General features: G+C 51.3%; 1 protein-coding gene across 4 annotated transcripts in view; it reads right to left on the bottom strand.

Annotated features, from left to right (window-relative positions):
- Positions 1-14420, bottom strand: part of SYNJ2 (synaptojanin 2) — a 103187-nt gene extending 88767 nt beyond the window's left edge. For all 4 annotated transcript variants that reach the window (XM_030316684.1, XM_030316685.1, XM_030316689.1 and 1 more), the window contains exon 1: positions 14258-14420. In XM_030316684.1, coding sequence (XP_030172544.1) covers positions 14258-14384 — 127 coding nt within the window. In that variant the 5' untranslated portion in view covers positions 14385-14420. The remainder of the gene's footprint in view (positions 1-14257) is intronic.
- Positions 14421-18931: the final 4511 nt, after the last annotated feature.

The raw sequence follows: 18931 nt of genomic DNA, 5'->3' as shown, positions 1-18931 counted from the left end.
TTCCTTTTGAGGATGACTTAGATATCCTTTGCCATCTTTTCTGGTAAACTGTTCTTTGTGATCTACGGGAGCTCTTTTATACCCAGTGATTATCAGTCTTTGACCCTTTTATATATTGCAAATAGTTATACACAGTTTCCTTCCAGGCTGCTGCTCGTTTTTAAACTACCTTTATGGTATCTTTTTATATCCTGGAGTTTTAAATATTCATGTAGTCAGTCTATCAGTCTGACACAGGGTGAAGGCTGAGCAGGGGTCCTTGGGTGCCCCCAACGCTCTGTTTCTAGATCTCACCCTGGTGATATGGGTGAGTTCACTTGGTGAAAATTCATGGAGCTGTACACTTAGGACTCGTTCATTTATATATATTTCTTAAATCTGTCAGGTTTTTTTTTTCTTTTATGACTTCTGAGCGTTATGCTTTGTTTAGAAAGCCTTTCACACTATGAAACTGTGCATGGTCCTCCTATAAGTTCTTTTAATACTTTAAAAATTGAGCTCTTTATATATATATTTTTAAATTTTTAATGTTTATTTATTTTTGAGAGACAAAGCATGAGCAGGGAGGCGCAGAGAGAGAGGGGGAGACACAGAATCCCAAGCAGGCTCCATCCAGGCTCCGAGCTGTCAGCCCAGAGCCCGACGCGGGGCTCGAACTCACAAACCATGAGATCATAACCTGAGCCGAAGTCGGATGCTCAAATTACTGAGCCACCCAGGCGCCCCTCTTTATATTTAACCTTAATGACCTCTGTAATTTCTTTTAAAGTCTGATATACTATAGGGCTCTAACTTAATTAACATCCACATAGGCTTAACAAAACCTAGGAACCCCATAAAAGTAAACCATCAACTACGTTACTAGATAACATTGCTTTTGGTAAAAATGACCTTAATCGGCCAATTGCTCCCGGACAGGGAAGAGCCATACATGAATTATACCTGCCGACGAGGACACCAGGCTCAGGGCTTGGGGGAAGCCCGGAATCTATACCTGTCGGGGTTTTATAAAGGATAATGGCTCCTACAGGGTGCAAGGCTTAATGATGGGAGGAGCTAGTGACCCGATGGATGGCTGTGCGAAGCAGTCACCTGCAGGAGCTCCTGGAGAGACCACTCACTGCCCAGGAGAGGGAGAGCCAGCGCTGTCCTGCGGGCAAGCCGAGGTTTCTGCCCTCCTCCTTTCAGACTAGAAAATCCAAGGGGAACCCGATCTGAACATCTGGCTGAATAAACGAAGAGCCCCACGGGGCACAGCACTGGTTGATGACACCAACCAACACCATTCGTTGAATATCCACCTTTTCCCTGGCTGATTAAATCATCACCTAAGTTACAATAAACTAATCTATTTACATAAGACTGTGAGCCCTCTCTTCTATTCTATTGATTTTTGTCCATTATATTGTTCTGGTTTTGTGGTGTGCTTTACTATCTGGGAGATCAAATCCGTCCTCACTGATCTTTTTCAAAATCTTCTTGGCTATTTTTGTCATTCCTTCATCATTCAGCAGTGTTTCTGGGGCTGCTCCGCACACCAGACAGGGCTGAGAAGACAGTACCGAACAACAGACGATGCCCTTTGTAGGGGTTTCCTGGGGCTGCTGGAACAAAGTAGCACAAACTGGGGCACTTAAAATAACTGCAATTTATGCTCTCACGGCTTTAGGGGCCAGAAGTCCAAGATCAGGTATCGGCAGGACCCTGCTCCCTCTGAAGGCTCTAGAGGAGGTTCATTCCTCGGCTCTTCTGGCTTCTGGAGGCTCTGGGTGGTCCTAGGCTGGTGGCCAAGATGTCACTCCAATCTCTGCCTCCGTCGCATGACCGTCTCCCCTCTGTGTATGTCTGTTTCTGTGTCTCCTTTTTTTATAAAGACACCAATCCTACTGGATTAAGGGCCCACCCTATGCCGGTATGACTTCACCTGAATTTACATCTTAATTATGGCTGCAAAGACCTGATTTCCAGGTAAGGTCACATTCAGTTACCGTGGGTTAGGACTTGAACATTATCTTTTTGGGGGACACAACGCAACCCGCACCACCCTGCTCCCATAGAGCCTGCACTCTCATGGTGAACAACGTCATGCAATGTATGCAAAAGCAAACACAGAAGTTGCTTTTGGTGACCGGTGGTAGGAAGACAAGAAAGCAGGTGACAGAACGGAGACAACGGGGGCGTGGGGAGCGTGGAGTGCACAGGTTAGTTGCGCGAGGGTGGCCAGGAAAGTCTTGCCCAAATCATCGAGTTAGCCCTGAATGAGGAGGCCGCAGCCGAGCAGAGGTCTGCGGGGAGAGCACTGCAGGCAGAAGGCACAGCAAATACAAAGATGAGGCAGGAGCCAGTCGGGGCTGCTCAAGTGGCGTAAGCTCGGGAAATGGCAAGGAGAAGGAGCCAGGGCAGAGGACGGAGGCGGTGCAGGCTTGAGCAGGCCCCTGCATGGGGGCTGGGGAAGCCTTGGGAGTGGTGGCTGGAACACTAGTTAGGAGGCCAGTCCAAGTGACTGGACTAGTGCTGTACCTACGCGGCGGGGCGCCGGTGGCATCCAGGTATATATGCAGGTAGAGAAGCCTGGACTTGCCAGGGGATTGGGTGGAGTGGAGGAAAACAGTAGGACCAGGATGACTCAGTCGTTTTTGTCCTGAGTCTCTGCCCCACCCATATGGTGCTGCCATTTAGTTTAAGTGTGTATGTGTGTGTGTGTGGGGGGGGGTCCCAGACATACTCCAGTCGGCCCGTTATGTTTTATATCACACTGCTATTGGAATTTCATTGGATTTTACTCATAGATACTTGCATTTATAGATTAGCCGGAGAAGAACATCTTCACATTGTCAGTGTTCCTATCAAAGAATACAGTATACCTTTCCAATTATTTGATGCTTTAGTGAAGTTTTGTAGTCTTCTCCTTTTAGACCTCACATATTTTATTATGTTTATTCTCGGAAACTGTTGTCGCTGGGCGTAGAATCTTTTTTTTTTTTTTTTCCTATTTGATACTCTAATTTCTAATTGACTAATCATGGTGTTTTGGAAAGTCATCAATTTTTCTCTGCTGAGCTTGAAAAGCAGCCCCCTTATTAATTCTCTATGTCTCACAATCCGCCACGTACCTGTCACCCGGCTCCAAGAGTTATCAGCATTTCTCCAGGCTCATTTCACTTGCTTCCTCCCCCCCAGTGTGTGTGTGTGTGTGTGTGTGTGTGTGTGTGTGTGTGTGTGTGTGCACGCGCGCGCACATATGTGTCCATCCATCTGCTTCCCACAGTATTGCCAAACAAATCCCAGACCTGATATCGTTTCACTGCCAGATACTTCAGGATGTGTCTCCTGGCTGTTCTAGGTGCACAGTCTTATCACCTGCACCCAAAAGGGTTGACAGTGCTCAGGAGGGGAGCACACACAGGCCACAGGGCTGAGGCTTCTCCTAGAAAGCCCAGGGGGAAGCCAGTGAGTGAGCTAACCGGAGTCACAAAGTTCAACCTGTAAACTTTTCTTGCAGGATCACACGCCCAGTCTTCGATCTGGGTCTATTTTCTCTTTGAAGACAAATTTTTTTTTTTAAACGTTTATTTATTTTTGAGACAGAGAGAGACAGAGCATGAACGGGGGAGGGTCAGAGAGAGAGAGGGAGACACAGAATCGGAAACGGGCTCCAGGCTCCGAGCTGTCAGCACAGAGCCTGACGCGGGGCTTGAACTCACGAACCGCGCGATCACGACCTGAGCCAAAGTCGAACGCTTAACCGACCGAGCCACCCAGGCGCCCCTGAAGACAAAATTCTAATAAGCTCTCAGCTACATAAATTTCCTGACAGCAAATGAAACCAGAAACCTGAGGCCGAGAGTGCTGAAGTCGGACACACGCCTGAAACCCCCCAAGTCTGGAGCCATCGGTCTGCAGGCAATGGCATGTCATGACAATTCCTCACTTCGCCTGTGTGATCTTATGTGACGCGCGCCCCTACGTTGCAGGGGTAAGCTACAAATTCCAGTTCCACAGTGGGATTCAAATTTTATCACTGCCATAAAAGTTCGAAAAAGGCCTTTATAGGACTACCTTCTCCAAGGCGGCCTACGGCCCACACGGTGCCTTTCTGTGAATTAGAGAAAAGTGTCCCCTCTAGACAGATCAGCTTGGAAAGCAAGGGACGTGGCGGAGGAAATGGAAGGCAGTACTGGCTCTCTCTTCCCCTCTGCCCCACGGCTCCTCCCTTCCAGAGCCACAGGCCCCTCCCCTCTTGAGCCACAGGCCCCTCCCCTCCTGAGCCACAGGCTCCTCCCCTCCTCTCCAAGGCTGCTACTCCGCTCTCCCCTCCTGGTGGTCTGCGGAAAAGATAAGCAGATACCACTATGTTGGACCTTGTCACGAGCGCCTGGCTCAGGCCCGGGCTGGTGGCAAGTTATTTCTGGCCCAAGTTTTCCAATATTCCTTTCTTTACCCACAGCATTTAAATAAAAACAAGCCCATTATTGAAGCAGGCTGTGATGCGAGTGTCACAGTTCTGTTGAACCAGAGCACATCGATCGGACTGCATTCTATCAGTCACTCTTTCTGCCAGCGGGATCCAGCTTGGCTCCGGACCTCAGTTCTGCTTAATCGCGAAGCAGGAGCCACAGAAAACGGCCTCCTCTCCTTAAAGAGTTTCTCCATGGGGCGCCTGGGTGGCGCAGTCGGTTAAGCGTCCGACTTCAGCCAGGTCACGATCTCGCGGTCCGTGCGTTCGAGCCCCGCGTCAGGCTCTGGGCTGATGGCTCAGAGCCTGGAGCCTGTTTCCGATTCTGTGTCTCCCTCTCTCTCTGCCCCTCCCCTGTTCATGCTCTGTCTCTCTCTGTCCCAAAAATAAATAAACGTTGAAAAAAAAATTTAAAAAAAAAAAAATTAAAAAAAAAAAAAAAAAAAAAAAGAGTTTCTCCAACATACAGGATTTATCAGCCATGGATAAGATTCATGGTGAAGCTTAAGTTCTGCAACACACAGTCAGTGAAGCAGCTGAAACTAGATCACACATTCCCAGGCACACAAACTCCCCCTCCAGAGCAGACTGTTAAAAAACAAAGCTATGTTTATGTTGAAGGATAGGATTTTCAGAACGTTAATGGAAATTAATAAGGACCAACTAAAGGAGCTATTTCCTTTAGCACACTTTATGCTATTTTAATAAATACCTTACTCTGTGGCCCTAATTTAAGCTAAATTGTTACTGCTTTTTAAATTTTTTCTGCTGCTTATCGGAAAAGGGCAGAATCAAGGAGAGATCATCTCATGCATTTTAATTAATTCATAAGTCTCTAATACAAAATGTATAGCAGACATTCTTAGCTCAGACTTAGATCAGAGCCACCTTAGATTTTACCTGGCCAGATAATTTCTCCTAAGATTCAAATGTGGATTAACTCAATTCCCTCAGATAAGGAGCCAGGGCTAGATAGAATTCAGGTCTTCCCTCTCCTACCAGTAGGCCTCACCAGAACATTCTAGAGTCAGACCCAAGGAAAGGGAAGTAGTTTGCTTTTTCTGAGTAGAGATTACCACCACCAATGAGTAATAAGTCAATACAAGTTGAATACAAAAAGGCAGCTGGCCAGTAGAGAGAAGAAACTGTACATCATGCACTGTTCACCTTAAATCGCCCATTTTCCAAGATCTTGATGGGTGTCCGGGCCACCCGAGTCCTACGCCGGGTCCGAGCATCAGATGTTAACTCCCTGCCCTCTCCCCGCCCCACAGCCCCCAATCCCACATCAATTCCAAAACTAGGAGTGTTTTCGGTGGCCCAGTTCTGCTTCGGACCTCACACTGCTTTAAAGAACAAAGGAACATCCCTCTTCATTTCTTAGCACCTGGTTTGCCCTCAGCATCTCCTCAGATCTTGTCAGGGGGCAGCAATGGCAGAAGATGAGGACTGCTGGGGCACCTGAGTGGGCTCAGTGGGTTGAGCGTCTGGCTCCTGCTCAGGTCATGATCTCGTGGTCTGTGAGTTCGAGCCCCATGTCGGACTCTGTGCTGACAGCTCAGAGCCTGGAGCCTGCTTCGGATTCTGTGTCTCCCTCTCTTTCTCTACCCCTCCCCCGGGTCATGCTCTGGCTCTGTCTTTCTCTCTCTCTCTCTCAAAAATAAACATTAAAAAAAAATTTAAAAAAAAAAAAAAAGATGAGGCCTGTTCTGGGGGAGTGGACAAATGCAGCACAGCAGCTTGTGGTCAGGGGCTCCAGGAGGTCAGGGAGGGTCGGCTCCATCAGGCTCGGCCTCAGAGAAGGGAGGAGGTGGGGCAGAAACACACAGAGATGTGGGAACAGAATTAAATACTAGCTCCATGACACTACAAAAGGCTCTCCAGGAGAGTTCCTTATCCTCCAAAAACTGCCATAAGTTTAAGCTCAGACTTTCGCATTCATACTTTGGAACTGCTCCCAGGAATTGGTTCTCCAGAAGGAGCTACCCTGCCTGCCCTCCTTCGCTACTATGCTCCAGGTGAACCCTCCCGCCTGGAGCCATTTTCCAAACCAGGAAGCTTTACAAGCAAATGGCAACCCTCCAGCTTCGTATGTCACGAGTGCAGACTGCCACCGCCCCAGGACCTGGCCAGAGGCATCCGGCTGTCCCGGACAGGCCCTTTGCCAAGCGCCGTGCCCACGACAGTCGCCCAGTGCCCACCTTGGGTGCAAACCACAATTCTGTCCACCCAGTCGGCACAGTGCCCGAGTTCTCCAAGACAAGCAAAGGTAGGGCAGGAAGATACATTCACTCCCTCAGGCATTTCCCCCCACTCCAAATTGAGGGGCTCTTCAGGAAGACACCAGTCCAACATGTTATCTGTTTGATGGTCCTCACACTCGGAAGCATGTCCTGGGGGAGCCTGGACATGCTTAGAAGCCTCCAGGCTAAGAAACCTAGGACTTTCTTCAGAGCTTCGAGTCCTAATCAGGCTCTGTTCTAGGTGCTGGGGACATCCATATGGAAGGATACCAGGCGCAAGCCTTAGCCCTGCTGGAAGGCAGGACTGAAGCCCACACACTTCTCTTGAAGATGTCCCCTTTGTGAGATCACATGCACCTCTCAGTGGGTAGCTGCTTCCCCAAGCCTGGACACTCCTGTTTACGCAAGCATCGGACAAAGCTCCAGTCACGACGGGGATGCTGTACCGATGCTTACACTCACCAGCACCCCTGATCTCCACCGACCACACGTGTGTTTTGAAACCCAAAATAAGCACAGAGACGATGGGACACAGCTAGTCTTTTTCATACACACATTGAATCTTCTTTTTTTTCTAGGGAGGAGATTTTTACTAAACACGCTGTTCTCTAGAGCCTCCGGGGTGTTGTTCAAATCATGGCTCCACCACTAACTAGAGGTAGAACCTCATACGAGTTCTTATGCTTGTCTGTGCCTCACTTTCTCCAAGTGTTAAATGGAATCTAATTCGTACCTGCCTCATTGTGAGGATTAAATAAATCAATACATGACAACCCCTTAGAATAGCACCTGGTACACAGTAAGTGCTCCATAAATGTTAGCTATTTTTTTAATGTTTATTTATTTTTTGAGAGAGTGGGGGGGGGTGGAGAGCAGAGAGAGAGGGAAACACAGAATCCAAAGTAGGCTCCAGGCTCCGTGCTATCGGCACAGAGCCCGATGCAGGGTTTGAATTCACAAACCACGAGATCATGATCTGAGCTGAAGTCGGACGCTCAACCGACTGAACCACCCAGGCGCCCCAAATGTTAGCTATTTTTTCCCATAAATATTAGCTATTATTATCAAGTTGGACCAAAGTTTATATTGTCAGCTAAAAATTCAAAGCAGCTTGCAATGAACATCCTTAAAGCAAAATGGGCTCATGATGTATGAGTATATCCCGAAATAAATTTCTGTCCATTGATACCAGGATAGTATCTACCCTTGATACTAGGTCAAGGTCATACATATTTCTTAAGGTTTTCATTAAATTGTCCTCAAAAATGACTCACATTCACATACCAGTACCCCAGGGCTCCTTCCAGCATTCCTTAGAAACAGAAAGTGCCCATAACTGGGCTCTTTTGTGTTGACCTTGAAGGTAGACCCTGGCGTGCCCACTGACAGCCCCTTATCTAACAGTGTATGGACGACACCTACCCGTGCATGGACAATGTCTACCAGAGCGCAGATGACGCCTACCCGTGTGGGGACGACACCTACCAGTGTGTGTACAACATCCACCAGTGTGGACAACAGAAGCACCAGCCACTGCAAAAGCCACCTGGAAATGCTAGTGCAGCTCGGGGGGGGCTTTGCTTGCAAACCCTCAGCTTGGTCAGGTGCAGACACCCTCGCTAGCTGGATCGGATTTTCTCCTTGAGGTGAGCTGGCCACCACACCACCTAGCCCTGCCTGGAAATGCTTAGGGACTCCCCTCCCCCCCTCATCTTATTCCCAAGTCTGAGCCTGGGGCAGTTCCCCAAGGTGTTAAGGACACTTCAAGTGGGGGGGGGGGGACAAAAAACCCAACAACAACAGAACATATTCCTCATCGCAGGTGGAAAGGCTGACCCAGTCCCACAATCGAAGCTGAGTGGCCAAAAATCACAGTGGGACCTGGGTACCCAAGGAACATCCCAGAAGTGATACCCAGACTTACACAGATACCCAGAACACTTGCCAGAGTTCTGTTTAACAAAATATGTTCTACCCTCTTAGCTTGAGAAGTTCACCCCTATTGCTAACTGGAAGATCAGGTCCAGCATGTGGCCAGTGGGGGCAGGTGCCCCTAGCCTGAGCCCCTTCTCTTTCCACTGACACCGTCCCCACTCTTGCTTCTGGGCTTCATACCCCTCCACCAGGGGCCTCATGCACACACCTGAGGACACCCCAGCCAGGGTGGCATGTGTCCGCCTCCACCCCTCCGGGCACCCCTGCCACACTCCCTTCGTTGGGGTCTGGAGTGGACACGTGCACTGTGCAGTCTGTCACCGACCCCGGGAAAGACACGAGCATGTTGGAAACAGACTGGGCACCACCTGGGTAGGAGCCTCCAGAGTCCTGTGTATCTGGACTGAGGTCCAGGGAGGTGGGCGCAAATGGCCCGACTCCTCGTTTCAATGAGAGGCACAGGGCAAGCCCCCGAAGGTGTCCCTGTGAGCCCATCAGTGCCATCCCAGGGTGGGGACACTCTGCTCTTCCAGCTGATGGTTTACTCTTCCCATGGGATCACTTTGGTTTTTCAAAATGTATCCTGGCCAGAGTCTCAGAATCAATTCACACCACCATCTCTGTTCTTGCCCACATCTCAATCTGTCCCGCAAACTTTGAACTTACGCAGATACACACGGATGCAAGTCAAGAAAAAAGAAAAGCCGGGGCGCCTGGGTGGCGCAGTCGGTTAAGCGTCCGACTTCAGCCAGGTCACGATCTCGCGGTCCGTGAGTTCGAGCCCTGCGTCAGGCTCTGGGCTGATGGCTCAGAGCCTGGAGCCTGTTTCCGATTCTGTGTCTCCCTCTCTCTCTGCCCCTCCCCCGTTCATGCTCTGTCTCTCTCTGTCCCAAAAATAAATAAACATTGAAAAAAAAAATTAAAAAAAAAAAAAAGAAAAAAGAAAAGCCAAGCCAAATAAATTAAAATCTTATTTGAAATCGAATCAATAAAATGTTAGGAGATTCATTTTTCATAAAAAATACAGGGACGTGTGACACAGAACTGAAATATACTGACATATCAATGCTGGGTGGCAGGTACAGGGGATTCATTTTTCCTTCTACATTTGTTCATTTCAAATGTTCACAATTAAAGGTTAAGGGAGGGACGCCTGGGTGGCTCAGTCAGTTAAGCATCTGACTTCGGCACAGGTCATGATCTCGAGGTTCGTGAGTTTGAGCCCCACGTTGGGCTCTGGGCTAACAGCTCGGAGCCTGGAGCCTGCTTGAGATTCTGTGTCTCCCTCTCTCTGCCCCTACCCCACTCATGCTCTGTCTCTCTCTCTCTCTCTCTCTCTCTCTCTCTCAAAAAATAAACATTTAAAAACAATTTTTTTTTAATTTTTTTTTTAACGTTTATTTATTTTTGAGACAGGGAGAGACAGAGCATGAACGGGGGAGGGTCTGAGAGAGAGGGAGACAGAGAATCTGAAACAGGCTCCAGGCTCTGAGCTGTCAGCACAGAGCCCGACGTGGGGCTCGAACTCACAGACTGCGAGATCATGACCTGAGCCGAAGTCGGACGCTTAACCGACTGAGCCACCTAGGCGCCCCTAAAAAAAATTTTTTTTTTAAGAAAAAGGTCAAGGGAAATGTTTTTGAGCCACATGGCCCTAAAAGGGAGGCTGGCAAGATCTGAAATCACATTCCTACGGGTGAGTTATGAAAACGACAGGTAGAAGTACACACTAACCCAGTTTGTGTATTTGTAAATGTTATGCTGAGCAGACCTACCAGTAGGAAAAAAGACCCGGGCATGAGCCTTGGAGGCCAACAGGCCATGTGGCCCAGCGGGGGTGGGGAGGGGGTGTGGGGGCGCTTCCCAAGTTAGGAGCCTGGGGCCCCCCCATCGGGTCCTACCTGTGCTTCAGTCTTCACCCCGGAGTGCTGATGATATGGCCACTTACTGATTCTCTCAAGTGCTCTTAAGCAGGTCAGACTTTAAGGCACTGACCTATAATCCCAAGCCACAAAGCCAGGGAAAGTGGGCAAGGCAACAGTTCAGAAGAAGCCTCGCCATTTCACCAATTCAAACAAAGCAGGATATTGTGGCCTCTATATAAACACAGCAGCTGGGAAAACCCAGGCCTGGTGTTTACACAGAAACTTTTCCCCCAGAAGCTCAAAGTAATTTAGGGACACTTACTAATTAACTTAATTAAGTCTCCCAGGCCTCCTTCCTACCCCCATCCCTGCTGCTGACTGTTCAACAGCAGGCGTGGCTGGGGGGGGAGGGGGTGGGGAGACCCAGTCCCACTGGCTCACAAACACATGTGTAAACACACAGACACTCGCAGGCCACCCTTCCTAGGGGCTGTTTGGAGAACAATGACCTTTGGAGTATCAGTGCTCATTCTGAAAACAAAACCTATGAACAATAGTCACACTTCCCTTTGTGTGGTCCACACTAAGTCTAACAGAGACAAAGGGAAAGACAGCAACTACCTTTTGTCCCAATGTGCCAACAAGAGAACATCTGCATGCTAACTCTGGATCGCGGACCACAGGGAATTGTTACGTGCTATGGCTTTTCACCTATACTTGAGAAGCCCCCCACTACTAAATCAGCTCACCAAGAAAACTTAGTAACAACTTTAAAAATTGGTGCCAATACTTTTAGCTTTTCTGCTTCCGAATTCCTGTTCCCACTGATCTACATTTAAGATAGATTCTCAACCTAACTCTTTTAGAAGCAGGAATTTAGAAGTATTCCCTCAGCACCCTTCCTGCTAGCAGGCTAGATGGCCTGGTGTGGGGACCGTCTGCAGAGTCACAGTGGAAGAGAAGGCCCAGCAACAGACCAACCAAAGATCATCAGCTTTTTTCCTAAACTCTCGGCCCAGTTCAAGCCCCTGAGCACTGCCTGGAAATGCTAAGCAGTTGTGAGCCCCTACCGGGTGGTGAAACGCCTTTTCAAGTGTGGGTCCTCATGGGATAAAAAGTGCCTTGAAGAGCTGCGGGATCTCCAGCTGCTCCCTATAAAAGCAGCATGCCTCTGCCACAGGGCTGGGCAGAATTTAGGAACTCTCACTGGCTGGGGAGAAACCACCACCCACATGCTAATAAACCGTTCGCTTAGATCTTCCTGGCCTCCGATTCCTCCCTGGGGAGACCCATCACAGGAAATCACAGCCGAATTCAGAGGAAGCTGCCCACAACCTTGAACCTCCTAGAAAGGGCAACCGGTCAGGATTCCAACACCAGCTATGCCGGCTTCCGCAGATGCACGGTCCCACGCAAAAGCAGACACTGAAAGCTTCTGGGGAAAAAATGAAAGTACTCTTTTCCTCCTCAAGGAAAGGAAAGCACAAAAGCTAGCCCTTTGAAATCCAGACGGGAATTTCAAGTTCAGAGCCATTCTATCAAATTGTGGCGCGTTTAGGATACTTGACAAGTTTGAAACAACAACTTTCTAGTAACAGAAGGCTATCAGAATCCTCCTCTGGACGAGCAATACCACCAAGCACTACAGCTGCTTTTTTAAAATAGTTTCACTTAGCGTCTGACTTGGGTTGAGGGCATGATCTCACGGTCCGCGAGTTCAAGCCCCGCGTCGGGCTCCGTGCTGACAGCTTGGAGCCTGGAGCCTGCTTCAGATTGATTCTGTCTCCCTCTCTCTCTGCCCCTCCCCGTTCGCACTCTGTCTCTCTCTTCAAAATAAAGAAACATTAAAAAAATTTAAAAATAATAAAAATAGTTTCACTTAAGAAAAACAGACTTTACAAATTAAGTACTCAACCCGAGTTCTACTGAAAAATGAGTGCTAGGTTAAGTGACAAATGTGGACTACACAGGAGTTCAGGACATGCCAGTTCCTTTCATTACATCCTCTGTACTAGAATCCAGCGTACTGTAATCCCGAAAGTAATGTACGTGCATCACAGCCCAAACTTCATTTCCAAATGGAAAATATGCATTATACTACTTTCATTAATCATTTTTAAAGTTTTCGCTTTTGAAAAAAAATAAAGCCTTTTTGTCCAAGTGGCTTCAAAGGAACTCTTAAATAGGCATGAACCTTGCTTAACGCTGCTGTAATCCAACTGAAGGACGTTTCAATCTTTTTGATGAAGTAGGATTTTTGCACCATGAAATTAATCTCTCAGCTCTGATAAATGTGGTATGAAGTAGACATCTGAAATGGAATGGAAATTTCTGCGGTTTTTCTTTCCAAGACCTCAGCAAATGACAAAACTTGGATGGGGGGGGGGACAGAGCGCAAACTGGAATAATCTGATAATAATTTCACCGACGATTCGATGCGCACTGTGACACTGACAATACTGGAGACATTGTTTCAGTAACCAAGTGACTGAAAACAAGCCAGATGACTATAGGCTAATGACATGCTGAGGGAAACTGAGATAGAAGAGATGATTCTTCTAAGCCCTATCTCCTAACTGAAGGATGCATGCATACAATGCAGGGAAAAAAGACTAGACACATTGATAAAGTGTTTGTTCTACCTGTGAGTGTACCGGTTGTCCACAACCTGGACAGTGACCTTCCTCTGAGCTGCGTTGAGCTACCAACAAGGTAATATGGTCCAGCTGGTCACCAACAGGAAGGCTACTCTCCAGTGTTCATAAAGTTCTAACAGTCCTACCCGGTTTGGCTTGCTTTGGCCATCCTCATGAAGTTGGCCACCAAACAAGAGACGGGGTGGCTGGTGATACCCGGAAGCCATGCGCTGTATTACGTTATAAACACAGCCACATAGGACTCAGGTAGAGGTGTGTCACCTCAGGCAAGCAAGTTTCATAGCCTCTTCAGGCCTCAGTTTACTCATCTACAATCTGGGGATAATAGTGGCTCTTTTGTGGAATTGTGAAAGTTAACATGAGATCATCACTAAAGCCCTTGGCACAGTGCCGGTCTCAAGACTTCCTGAAGCACAGACATGAAATACACGGGCTGGGCACCCAACTTCAAACACATCCAGCACAGAGGTCGAGTCACCAAGCAGTACATTTGCTTCCAAGTTCTTTCTCTACTTTGCAGAACTGACGCTTCTCGGCCAAGTATTTACGTAGGGCAGAGGTGCCATCAGAGAGGGGTTTCTCCGGCGTCCGTGTTCCGGCGCTTGCGTCCCCATCCCCTCCGGGAGTGAAGCTAGCCCACGCACACCAACGGGCACTCACGGATTTCATCAACAGGTGCAAAAGAAAACGAGCGCCAGGCACAGGGGCGGGGCGGCTTCTAAATCAATCCCCTGGGATCTCTCTCAATCTGTAACGTGTCCCGGCGGAGCGCGGGGCATAAAAGGCCACAACCGGCTCTCCAAGAACGCGACCGTCAGGCGGGCGCGGTGAGGGCAGACCCCCAGGAGGTGCTGCGGGCCACCGCGTCCCGGGCCCTGCCACAGGGGCACTCGGGCGTCCCCGGCGTCGCCTCATTCCAACAAGGGCGCCCCCCAGCCTTCGCGCAACTCCCTCCCCCCCAACCCCGCACCCCGGCTGTCTCCACGCCTCCCGGCCATGGTCACCTCGGGGAAGGGAGGTGCCCGTTTCTCGAAGTCTCAGCACGGCAGGCGCCCTCGCCTCGGGCGCCGCTCCCCGGGGGCGCCGTGGGGTCGCACTCACCGAGCGTGGCCACGGTGCCGGCCTCGAAGAGCAGGCAGTCCCCGCGGCCTCGCGCCTCCAGCAGGACGCTGCTCTCCCCCGCGGGGTCCAGCCGCCCGAGCAGCCGCAGCCCCTTGCTCAGCGCCATGGGCGCCGGGGCGCGTCCGGCCCGAGGGCGCGCAGCCCGTCTCCGCTCCCCGCGCTCCCGCAAGTGCCGGGAGTTTCACTTTGCGCCGGCTCCCGGCCCCGCGCAGGCTCCTCCCCGGCCTCCTCCCAGGCCTTCTCTCCCGCCCCCTTCCCCCCTCTCCGCCCTCGCCGCGCCGCCCGGGGCAGGTGAGGGCGCCCGGCCGCCTGGCCGCCTCCGGCTCCCGCTCCGCCGGGGCGCCGCGCTCCCCCCAGCGGCGAGGCAGCTGCGGGGCGGCCGGGCGGGCCTGGCGGCGGCTCCCCGCGCCCCCGGGGCTCGCTCTGGGGGCTGATCCCGGGGCCGGGGCCCGAGGGGACGTCCTCCCTGCGGTGGGCGGCGGCCGAAGAGGAAGATTCCACACGTTCCTGGGCGCGCGGGAGGACGCGGGGCGCCCCGGGGAGCCTGAAAACGCCGCTGGACGCCGCGGCCTTCTGTGGGCCGCCCGGGGCCTGGCCCGCGGGGCTGCGACGCTAGAGTCCGGGGCGGAGGTCGGCCCTCGCCAGGCCCAGCCCGAGAGACCCTGGGCCGGTCACTTCAGAGCTAGGTGCCTCCGCTGCCTGCGGGGAAAGCAGGTTTGGGGTTGGGGTGAGGAGTAAGGGTTGACTCCCAGAAGGGGCCGAGCGAGTGCCCGGCGAGTGCCAAGTGTTCAACAAATGTCGCCTTTCTATACGTGAGGATATTGTGGTCCACTGGCACACCAGGCAGAATTTGGGGAGATCAAAGGCGTGTAGGCTCAGAGAGAACGGAGACCGTGATCTCTAGGCGTGCCACCTATGTGACCTTGACTTCTCTGGGCCCGCTTTCCTCACCTGTCAGATGGCAGTATCTGTCCAAAGGCTAATCTGCTGGGTGCGGAGTCAGAGGAGGTCAGGGCCGAATGCTTAGGAAGTAACCAGCGGGGCAGCTGCGAGATGCGGAGAGAGGGGTCTCTTCCTTCTCCCTGCGGATGCCTTTCCCCCTCCATCGTTCAGTCCCTCCTCCCACTCTGTTGGGTATAGTCCTTGACTTCAGGGCCGGCTGTTACCAGTCCGTTGGAACTCGAAGCATGTGGACCCCTGCACATACCCGTGCATCATCCATTATTGTATGCTGCCTCTCGGTGTATGACCTCCCAGCTCAGTCCAGGAAGGCAGGGTCCCTCTGGGCACTGGGTTCTAGCCAGATGTAGGACTCGTCTTCAGGGGAGGGGAGAAGGGCAGGGGATTACCTAAAATGGCTCTTGGGGTGGGTTTAGAGGTTTCATCTCCCTCTGCTGTGCTGGGTATGTATGGACAGCCCCAGAGATCTCTCCATCGGGGTGTTCCTGTCAGGCTCCCAAAACAGCCGAGCCCCTCTCGCCCCAACCTACTCACACTGTGGGTCAAGCTGTTTGTCTCTGGCGCATGTTCCAGAAGGAACAGAGCCCCCAGTGCCAAGCAGGACGCTGTGGTGCCCTTGCGGAAATTCAGGAATGACCAGGAACGACAGACATTCAATCCTCTGTGGACAACCTCCCAGGTGATGATTTGGGGAATAAAATAAATGTGAACACGTGGCACAGATTCAAGTCATTCCTCAGCCTTCTGTCCTGTTACAAATTCACTTACAAAGCAGTGGATATCCCAGGAATGATGCTCATAAGCTGTCCAAACACTTTCATCCTCTATAAGATGGAAATTTTTATCCTCTTGAGAACAGGGTTCCCATGAAATGACACAGACTAGCCTTTGGCCCACTTTTCCTTTCCTTTTATTTATGTTTTTAAGTGTATTCATTTTGCACGAGAGAGGGAGAGGGAGAGTGTGAGTGGGGGAGGGGCAGAGAGAGAGGGAGAAAGCGAGAATCCCCTGTAGGCTCCGCTCTGTCATTGCAGAGCCCCACTCAGGGCTTGAACCCATGAACCTTGAGATCATGGCCTGAGCCGAAATCCAGAGTCGGACTCTTAACCAACTGAGCCACCCAGGAGCCCCTCCTTTCCTTTTAGACTTGAAGCTCACTTCTTCCAGGAAGACCTCCCGAAATAACGAGGTCCCAGGAGATACCGTTTGTATGCACTCAGATTCACAGAGGTACACTTCAGCTCTCATTTGCTCACGTGTTGCTTGAGAAGTGTTTTTATATTTCTTTTCTTTTAGCTCTGTTTCCCAAATTAGGACTAAGAGCTCAGGGAGGGCCGTAGACTTTTTAACTCTCTCCCTCTTTGGTGCCTTCTGTAGCATCACGTAAGTGAAAGCTCTGCCTAGTACATGCTGTACATATTGTAGAAATTTCCCTACAGCGAAGACCAGCCCTTGAGCGTTACAGCTTATAGAATCTAAGACACAACCAGTTGGAAGATGAACCACTCTTTTGTGTACCACTGAGAAAGAAAAAATGCTGCCCGCTAAACTGTGTAATTAAATCGTCGGCCGTACCCTGATTTCAGCAATAGTATGATGTACATCTTAGACTCCGCGAACTATAGTGGCTGCTCCCCTCTCTCTGATAACTGGCTGAATGATCCCAGAGCCTGCTGGGTTTTCAGGTCACTGCCCTCTGGTTTGGAGTGAATGGTCAACATGGGGGCAAAGCACTGGCCTGACATGCCCTCTGCCTTGATGGGTCAAGGGTCACCCCGGCACTGGCACATTTAGCAGATGGAGAAAGTAACAGAGCTGGAGACATTCAAGAAAAAGCTCGGCTCTGATACCTAAGTGGCGAGTGCAACCTGGAAGACAAGGAGGCCGGGCCCATCCGAGGGGGAAAGATTGGGGGTATTCGGGTCCTGAGATGTAGCGCTCCTGGAGGTCCCATGAGTGGAAGGGGAGGAGGTAAGGAAGGAATGAAAAGTCACCTCCATCAGCCCCCGGAGTAGGCCGCCGCAGGAAATTCAACTTGGCTTCGCTGTGGGGAGGCAGGCAGGTCCCGGGGAGCCTGGAGCCCAGCAAGCTATCAAAGCAGAGAGAGAAATAGGGTCTTTGACATAAATGAGAGGCTGTGTCTGGGGCCTGATTGCACGAGAGGCCAAAAGGACAGCAAGGAGTCAGAAAGGAGCCCAGTGTTCAGAGAAGGGGACAGTGTGGCACCATCGACGGGGACAGGAGAGGTAGGGAGCAGGCTGGTGGGTGTGGTTGGGGTTGAGCTGAGTTTAAGACAAGGAGGGTCATCCAGTGGAAAAGGCCAGAAATGAATGGTGGAGGCTCTGAGGAGGCTGTGTCTGCAGGGGCATGGAGACAGGCGTCTGAGCCTGGGAGGGGCAGGGGGGGAAAGACCGGAAAGAAGTAGCCTGAGAGATTAGAGAAGCCACGGGAAGCCGGGAGAGGCCAGTGGTTTGTCAACCTCAGCAGGGTCTGTAAGAACGAGGACTCAGAAGAGCCCCTTGGTTTGGGTGGCCTTTGAGTGGTTAGTTTTATTAGAGGGTTGTGCAGAAAGCTTGCAAAGAATTGAGGAAGAAATGCAGGCAGTAAGTGTGGTCTGCTGGCTCTAGGGGCCTGGGTGGGAGGAACACAGATATGATGCAGGCAGAGGGGACGGTAGAGGCTTCCTGAGACGGGCTGGGCCTTGGCATGTCAGAGGGGAGACCGCATGGGAGGGAGAGGGGGCGTTAAAGACACTTCATGGAAAGGACGCGTCCCCTCTAGACACAAGAAGGGAGGCCCTCCGTGCAGAGGGAAGGATGGGCTCTCCGGAGGGAGGGAGGGAAAGGACAGCGAGAGGGCAGGGTGGAGAAGGATAGGAGGCACCGTCCTTCCAAAGGCCAGGCCCTGGCTGAACCCCCAATAAGCAAAAAGGGGGTGAGAATAGGAGCTGAGAAGAGTGGGAAAGGCCCAGAACATTTTCTGTGGCTTAGGGTATCCAGAAGGTGTGTTCCAAATCCCTTGGGCCTGAGGAGATACTAAGACCCTAAAGCTGGGGACAACCTCAGCTGAATCCCCCAGGATTCTTGGCCAATGGAGGCGAATGTCTCAATTCTGTCAGCTCTACCTTAAAAAAACAGGGTCTGACCACTGTTTGCCTCCCCCTCGATTCAAGTTGGGTTCCCTGTGACATACACTCTGAGCTGGGGATCTGCCAGCAAGAGGTGAACTGGGGAGGAGCTGAGGGAAGGGGAAATGAAGGTGAACTGCCGTGGGCCCCACTGATCCCTCGGGACCTCCAGAGTGGGGCGGCCCCTGGTCGACCAGTCTTTGCCTCCAAGGCCAGGCAGCTCCTGCCAGCCAGGAACAGCACTCCAGCACTGGGAGAATGACTGCCTCCCTCCACTGCATCACCCCTGCCCCCTCCTGGCCCAGGATCATGAGTCCGGAACTCGCCACCCTCCCCGCTGGCCCCCATCAGCAGCCATGTTCCCAGAAGCCCACGTCCCCTGTGACTCAGGACCCTTCCCTCCCGGACCATCTGCTCCGGGCTCCGCTTTGTTCAGCCAACACACCTAACCTCGCTCTCCTGCTCTTCCTCAGATGCGCCCGGGCCTTTGCACTTGGAATGCCGCTCGCCTACGTATCCCTGTGGCTGGTGCCCTTCCTCTTTCAGATCTGCTAAAAAATTGTCTT

Source organism: Lynx canadensis, chromosome B2 (genome assembly GCF_007474595.2).
Source record: "Lynx canadensis isolate LIC74 chromosome B2, mLynCan4.pri.v2, whole genome shotgun sequence".
NCBI lineage: Eukaryota > Metazoa > Chordata > Mammalia > Carnivora > Felidae > Lynx > Lynx canadensis.
The sequence above is the reverse complement of the archived record's forward strand: the minus strand, read 5'-3'. Positions and strand labels throughout refer to the sequence as shown.